Source organism: Artemia franciscana, unplaced genomic scaffold, assembly GCF_032884065.1.
Source record: "Artemia franciscana unplaced genomic scaffold, ASM3288406v1 Scaffold_7710, whole genome shotgun sequence".
NCBI lineage: Eukaryota > Metazoa > Arthropoda > Branchiopoda > Anostraca > Artemiidae > Artemia > Artemia franciscana.
Genome location: NW_027067767.1, coordinates 1 through 8,377, shown reverse-complemented (window position 1 = coordinate 8,377; position 8,377 = coordinate 1). Strand labels below are relative to the sequence as shown.

The following is an 8,377-nucleotide window of genomic DNA, read 5'->3' as shown; positions in this document are numbered from 1 at the left end:
CCTAGGATAGCTGGGGCATAGGAGGCATCACTTCCAAACTTAGCCCTAAAGTCCCCACACACAGTCACAATATCATGCCTTTCCAATATCTTAATGCCATTCCAACACCTGCCTCTTTTTAGTTTCCTGTCACTTAATCGAAATATGGAATTTTTTTTAGTTTTTTCTCTAAGAGGTTACGGTCGGCTAAAAGTTCAGCCCTCTTGGTTTTTTCATCTTTCGAATAACTACATTCTACAAGATTATTAATGCAGCTTTCTAGAAGAGAATCTTCATGCCACCCCCTTGCCTTGCAAAGGGGACAATGCTCGAAGTACCTCTTCCAATGAAGAATGCAGATCTCGCAAAACATGTGGTTGCATGACATTCTGATTGGGTCCATCAAAAGTCGATGGCACAAGCTGCAAGACAGATCTAACTGTAAGAAGTTGAGTTGTCTCTGCTTCAAGAGCTCAAGATTCTTGAAGAACTCGGAGAAGAACTGACTATCATTTGCTTCAGAACAGAAATACTGTATTGTTTCTGTATTGAGGGCCCTCTGAATGCAATTAAGATTGTCAATGCAGCTCTTCAGAAGAGTGTCTTTATGCAATCTTTCAGTCCTGCAAAATGGACAACCCAAATGTTCTCTATCCCATTGAATTATGCAGGTTTTGCAGAAAATATGTTGGCACGGCATTCTAACCGGCTTAACATATACCTCCAAGCAAATACTGCAAGAATAATCTGTCTCTAGCAAATCAAGTTGTTTCTTCTGAAAAGCCTCAAGCTTTTCCTTATTCTCGTCTTCTTCTTGACGGATATCTACTATTTGTTCTGACATTTTAATACTAATTAATACTAATTAATACTGCTTTGGCAGTTGTCTTATATAGTGAAAATGACGTCACAATATTTGTACTGCTATGATGCCTTTACAAAAAAATGATGTCATTTAATCTGCACTGGTATAATGTTTATACAATGTGGAATGGCTTCTTCTTAGAAAATTCAATATGAAAATCCATTTTTTTTTCAATTGGAGGTAAGGAGCTACCTTAAAACTCAAAACAAACAGAAATTATTCGACCTCTGAGGGTTCTACCCCCTTTCACATGCCTCTCTCACAAGGGCATGAGATGTGACTGAGAAGCTTTTCTAAAAACAATAAAAAAACTTCAGCGTAATGAGTTGGGGTTGAGTGGGGGTAGTTGTTGTCTTATACGGTATAATTTCAGTTCGTTTTGTTTTAATGTTTCTCCTTATTTTCAGTGGAAATTCTTTTATATTGATTTTTCAATCCATTTATGCCAAATAAATATGCCAAAATAAGAACCTCTTTTTTTGTATTGATTTCAAGTAGCTTTTCCAATCATGCCCAGGCCAATCAAGATATAGCGTGGACGCCCCAGTAAACCTGCAGCTCCTTGCTGTTAAATTGCATACATCGAAAATAGTAAATTGATTGGTAGCGTAAAATTTATAATTTCTCTAGCCCCTTATTCTTAATTACATAAAAAAAACTAGTTTTTTAACTGAAAGTAAGGAGCGACATTAAAACTTAAAAAGAACAGAAATTACTCCATATATGAAATGGGTTGCCTCTCCGCAATCCCTCGCTCTTTACGCTAAAGCTTTTAATTGTTTTAAAAAGCAGAATTTCAGCAAAGAGTCAAACTTTAACGTAAAGAGCGAGGGATTGCGGAGGGGCAACCCATTTCGTATACGGAGTAATTTCTGTTCTTTTTAAGTTTTAATGTCGATCCTTACTTTCAGTTAAAAAAACTAGTTTTTTTTATGTAATTTATGAACGTTTTTGAATTAATCCATGTTTGATTATGGCTCTCCACACATAAATTATTAAAATGAAATTTGCATATTAATTCCTTTTTTGGCTAAATAGCTTTCTCTTAGTTTTGATCAGACGATTTTGAGAAATAAGGGATGGGGAAGGAGGCCTATTTGCCATACAACTTTTTTCGGTTACACAAAAAGGCAACTACAAATTTTAATTTTTAACGAATTTTTTATTAGTAAAAACTATACGTAACTTAAGAATTAACTTACGTAACAAACATTTATATTCTTTAATTTTTATTATGTATATGAGGGGGGTTGTAACCTCGTTAATACCTCGTTCTTTACGCTAAATCGTAAGTTTTGTCCCGATTCTTTAAGAATGACCCTTGAATCAGAAAGGCCGTAGAATAAATAGTTGAAATTACTAAAAATACTATAGCATAAAGAGCGAGGTATTTATCTCCTCCTAAATACCTCACTCTTTATGCTAAAGTATTTTTAGAACCCCTCATATGAGCAATAATCTCTGTTCGTTTTAAGTTTCAATGCTACTCTTTACTTTCAATTGAAAAAACTTGTTTATTTTTTCATTGTTTTTTTATAGTAATTTTAGAAAATTCTGCGCCCTTTTCATTGAATTTCTGTTCCCTCATGACATATTTCTCCAAGGAAAGATCCTCCCACATAGCCCCCTCCCCTCAACCCCACCCCAAAAACCAAAAAAAAATCCCCTGAAAACGACTGTACACTTGCCAATAACCACTATTATATGTAAACACTGGTCGAAGTTTGTAACTTGCAGCCCTTCCCCCAGGGACTGTGGGGGAGTAAGTCACTCCCAAAGACATAGTTATTATGGTTTTTGATTATGCGGAACAAAATGGCTATCTCAAAATTTTGATCTGTTGCCTTTGGAGAAAAATGAGCGTGGGAGGGGGCGTAGGTGCCCTCCAATTTTTTTGATCACTTAAAAAAGGCACTAGAACTTTTTATTTCCGTTAGAATGAGCCCTCTTGCGACATTCTAGGACAACCTGGTCGATATGATGACCCCTGGAAAAAAAACAACAAATAAACACGCACCCGTGATTTGTCTTCTGGCAAAAAATACGAAATTCCACATATTTGTAGATAAGAGCTTGAAAATTTTGCTACAGGGTTCTCTGATACGCCAAATGCGATGGTGCGATTTTTGTTAAGATTCTGTGACTTTTAGGGGGTGTTTTCCCCTATTTTCTAAAATGAGGCAAATTTTTTCAGGCTCGTAACTTTTGATGAAAAAGACTAAATTTGATGAAACTTATATATTTAAAATCAGCATGAAAATCTGATTCTTTTGATGTATATTTTAGCATCAAAATTCCGTTTTTTAGAGCTTCGTTTACTATTGAGCCGGGTCGCTCCTTACTACAGTTCGTTACCACGAACTGTTTGATACACAGTAGCACGTGACTAAAACGATCGAATGCAAAAAAAAAAAAAAAATTGAATGGCAGAAGATTAAATAGGTTGTTGATTTTGAAACGATTTGAGCTATGATCGATGTTAAAAGGATATCTTATGCAACAATTTTCGTAGAATTAAAATTTACATCCTTTCGCCTCAAATACCTCCTTTCGCCTTAAATCAAACTAGTGATATTAATTTTGTTTCCTATTGTGCCTTGAGGATGTTCCGATTTTTGTTAAAGAAACGGTTGTGTTCCAATGCCTTGTTTTATCCGTCACTTGTTTTTATGGCTCAGAAACCGGTTTTCTGAGATGTAACCTAAGCGTAAATCTTGAATGCATTACCAATAACAGGCAATTACCGATAGAATTGACTATACTCTAAGGCTGGATCTAGGCAGTGACGTAATTTTGTCAAATCCTTGGGGAAGGGGAGCCAAAATTGGAGTCAAATTACCCAAATCATGTAAGAATGATAGTGAAAACAAACAAATGACCCATATATTACCATAAATGCAAAGATATACTAAAGAAATCTGACTTGTTTCTCTGAATACGTGAATTATGCAGGCTTATCTTAGTTTTGACAAGATTTTTTGCAGAAACTAAATTTAAACTCGGGGGATAAACTGAGGTCTAGGGGAGTGGAAAACGTGGGTGTGGAGGGGGCAGTTCCCCTTTTCCCATAGCAAATTACGCCCCTGTATCTAGGGGGTGGGGTGAAAGATCGGGCAAGATAAAAAAAGGGAATAAGTTTGATGAAAGAACAGCCTGAGAAGTGGGAATTTAAAGCAAATAAATTTACAGTATTTCAAATAAAGCCATTATGAAACTTTTAAAATCAATGGAAATAAACTAGGATTCGATAAAACCAGCGCTTTTAATAAATAACATATATGTAATAAATAAATACCGTTGTTTTTCTTGGAAATACATGCAACTTTCACTCTAAATGAAAATTGCAATACTTATAGTATTGAAGGCGTGGCAAGGGTTGGCAAACCTTATATCCCGCCCCCCCCCCCTCTTAAGAGAAAACCTAGATCCAGCGTTGCTAGGCTCAACTGTTTTTCTAATCAAAGTTTGGATGCTTCTTTCGGTCTATTGTACCTAAATTCATGCTCTTTAAAATAAAATAAAAAATATTGAAAGGACGAAATAATGATTTTCCTTTTACCGAAATTAGTAAGTAATGATCCGGGGAACCTTTACCCTTGACCTTCCTTTACCCTTTACGTTAAAGCATCCTTTAACAGGGATTATTATGCTATCTACATTATTTTAATCGATTTTCCAGAGCACTGAAATTAGTCTCCCCAGTTTTTATGCCTTTAAATTTCTTTAAATTTCTAAGAAATAATTTGAATTAATTTATTTTCTAATAAGTTTAAATTAATTTGGTTTAATTCCAAATTTTTTTAAATTTAATTTAATTTTTTATTTAAATTATCAAGCTGCTTCCTTTGAGCTTAGATATAAAGAGGGATAACCAGATTACTGGAGAGGTTTACTGGTACTCAGTCACGGTTATTACTTTTGATATTCATAACCTTCGGATTATAAAGACATGCAAACTGGGTATGTCATTGATATACATTTACTCACCTCCTTCTAAGGAGTTTCCTTCCCTTGTTTTAATATGTGTCAAAATGCCAAGACAAACAGGGAGGGACACAGCTCTTGTTGCTTGAAGGAAGAAAGGATAAAGAAAGAGTTCTTGGGAATACCTTGTTTGGCACTTTAAATACATTTGGAATTGTCTTCTCCGGGTAGGGATGTACGCAGGAGGAGGAGCTTTAATGCCCCAATCCCCAGAATTCAAAATGTTTCTGAATTTCTTGGCACTTCTTACTCAAATTACAAATAAAATTTGTTTTTACTATCCCCCCCCCAAAAAAAGAAATTCTGCGTAGGTGTTTCTCTTGGGAGGAGTACTGCTCCAATCAAACCGGTTTGTTGATTCCTTCAGTCGAAGGCTCAATACAGGCTCTGCATAACACCTTATGATTCAACCAAGTAAGGAATTAGCGGGTATCTGACGCTTTGGCGTTTTTAGCTTTCCCAAAAGTGTAAAAAGAAAAGAAAAGTAAAAAAAGAGCTACGAAAGGTTGAAATTGTTGTTTCAAAAATTTGAAATAAAAGTTCAGTATATTTGTTTTTTTTTTTTTGTTTTTTTTTTGGGAAGCACTAAATAAAATCAACAGCAATAATTTTTTAGAGCTGTAAGAAATTGCCTCTAGTACTCTTTCACAAATAGTCTAATTTGCTTTAACTGGGAATAAGTGAATGTGAAGAGATGATTTTTTATTACGAGAAGCTCAATCGAGTTGATAGCTTCACTTACCTAGGTTTTATTGTTAGTAAATAGGATGGATGCAGTGAAGATATTAAAAGTAGAATAACCAAGACCTACGGTGATTTTCAGAGTTGAAAAAAGTTTGGAGGAATAGGAAGATAAATCTTCGAACCAAGAATAGAATAAAAGAAGCTACAGGGATGACAGTGGTCAAGTATTGCTCTCAAACGTGGGCGCTCTGAAGGACGAAGAAGGATTTACTTGATGTTTCCCTGAGAAATCGTCTGCGGATTGTTTTGGGTAACCGTTTGACTGACCGTAGTTTAAATAGCAAGCTATACGAAAAATGCGGTTCTATTCTACCTTTTAGGACCATAGTGAGAGAGAGGTTGAGTTGGTAAGGACACGGTTTGTTAGTAGTAGAAATATATTAGTGGTAGTAGTAGTAATAGTATAAGTAAGGCGTATTCCGAAGGAAGTGGAAGATTGTAACTTTCCAATAATTCTTATTGGAAAGAATAACAGAATTCTTTCCAATTATGTGGGTTCTCTTTCCTGTTATATCAGTTTTCTAATCAATTAGAACATGAAATAAAATGACAAGAATGTTTCTTCAAACTAATATTCAAGGAAGAATTTTGCTCTTTTTAATGAGTGTTATTTGTCACAATTATTTGCCTATTATTTTCCCATCAAAGAATTTCTGAATAAAACTTTTTTTAAAACCTTTTTGTTTATATATTCAAAATATAAATTGCACTATAGTTGTACTATTGGAAATCTTGTAGTTGTCCCCATTGCCCTCTGAAGGGTAGTCCTGCTGTGTGAACCCCTAAGAAATGATATTACTGTTTTTCATCCTGTGATATAAATATGAAAAACTTAATTCATTTGACATGATTCACGTTTTTGGAGATATTGACTTGTCTCAATAAACAGCGGAGACCCTGAATAAGAATTTTTGTGTTTTTCTACTATTGTTCAAACAGTACATTTAAGTTAAGTAAAGAGTAAACTGTCTGTCAATGGACAGAAGATAATTTACGGGTCTTCTTCAGCATACGTTGCTTGATTAATATACTGACCGGGCCATCTGTATTTGCCCCGTTGGGTATGACGGGGAGCTATGTGAAATGAAAAATCCATGTTTCCATAACCTGTGTTCAAATTCAGGTGTCTTCCTCAGGGATGGTGAATCTTTCACGTGCATTTGTACACCACCTTACATCGGTGACACCTGCAGAGATATTGACGCCTGCTGGAACCATTCATGCTCTAACAATGGAAAATGTGTGCCTGAAAATGGTCAGGTGACATGCTTATGTAAAGAGGGATACATTGGTGAGGAATGCAATAATTTTGACCCTTGCTTTAATAACCCATGTCTAAACCATGGCAGCTGCCACAGACTTATTGACTCTGATTTTTCTTGTTCTTGCTCTAATAATTAGTATGGTGATAATCGTGAAGAGCACAATTCTGCTTTTCGTTTACATGCATGAACAGAGGTACTTGCTTTATAATCGATATTGAAGATTTGTGTGTTTGTGGTGATGGTTGTACAGGTGATAGCTGGGTATGGGCCAGGGATGATTTAAGTCAATATGTGACTGAAGGCGACTTTAAGCATCTAAGACTTTATAGAACTCTAGCTTCAAGTAGCAGCGAGACGAAATTTGATTTTTCCTAAATTTTCTAAGACAATGTCAAGGTTATTTCTATTTGATGAATGTAAAAATGCCGATTTCTGTTTTGATGAACCTTGTAAGAATGGAGCTGAATGTAATAGAGAAGAAAGGACTTGTGACTGCAAGCCATGTTTTGAAGGAGAATTATGCGAAGGGATGGATAAATGCTACAATTTCATATGTCTAAATTGGGGACATTTTTGAAAGCGCCAGGTACAACTGTGCTGAAGGGTTTATTTGGCCAGCATGTGCTCATAAGAATCTGTGTAGCCCAAATCCATGTAAAAATGATGGAAAGTGTGCTCAAATAAATGAAAATATTGTTTGTACATGTCCGCCAGAATATATTGATGACTTTTGTGAATTAATTAACCCGTGTATAGATGTAACGTGTCAGAATGGAAGAGTTTGTCTCGTAGATGGCACCAATGTAGCTTGTGACTGTCCAACGCAATTTGATGGGACATTTTGTGAAATACTAAACCTATGTCACTCGAACCCCTGTAAAAATGGAGGTGAATGTATCATTCACCAGGGGAATTACTCCAGCTCTTGCCCAAAAGGATTTAAGGGTAATAATTGTGAAATTTTAAATATTTGCTTCAACGTCACGTGCGAAAACAATGGAGTATGCTTTAATTTAAACGGTGTTGCCACTTATAAATGTGTTGGAAGTCATTTTGGGCCTATTTGTGAACTAGATAACCCTTGTTATTTCCATCCATGTCTAAATGATGGTTTATGCATATTGAGTAATGATAGCCATTCGTGTTCATGCAAGGCAGGTTTTAAAGGAGATCTATGTCAAACACAAAATGAATGCTTGAATGCAATATGCTTAAATGGTGGTTCTTGTGTAGAAGTAGATGGCACCAAAAATTGTCACTATTTGCCTGACTTTCAAGGTGAAACCTGTGAAAAGGCTGACGTTTGCCACAATGTCAGCTGCTTGAACGGTCATTATTGATTATTTTCAGTTTTAACGAGCAATTTTTGCGAGATGAACCTCATTAAAATAATATTAAAATAATGTTAAAATAATATTTGTATTTTTAACATTGTCCTTGAAGAATTTTAGTTTCTGCTAAATAAATTTTCTAATCAAAAAAAAGAAAGGAGCAGTGAAAGTATTTTGTAAACAGTATGATCTTGGAATAGGAGATTTGT

At 35.3% G+C, this 8,377-nt stretch overlaps 2 protein-coding genes across 2 annotated transcripts; one reads left to right on the top strand and one right to left on the bottom strand.

Annotated features, from left to right (window-relative positions):
- Window positions 1–317: 317 nt before the first annotated feature.
- Window positions 318–823, bottom strand: LOC136043622 (E3 ubiquitin-protein ligase rnf8-like; the record flags this gene model as incomplete). Its single annotated transcript, XM_065728529.1, has 1 exon — window positions 318–823. A coding segment is annotated over exon 1 (506 nt), but the record flags the coding sequence as incomplete, so codon positions are not given.
- Window positions 824–6,710: 5,887 nt separating this feature from the next.
- Window positions 6,711–8,177, top strand: LOC136043621 (delta and Notch-like epidermal growth factor-related receptor). The gene is made up of 2 exons (XM_065728528.1): window positions 6,711–6,832; window positions 7,418–8,177. The coding sequence occupies exons 1-2, from the start codon at window positions 6,711–6,713 to the stop codon at window positions 8,175–8,177; spliced, it is 882 nt and encodes a 293-aa protein (XP_065584600.1).
- The last annotated feature ends 200 nt before the right edge of the window (window positions 8,178–8,377 follow it).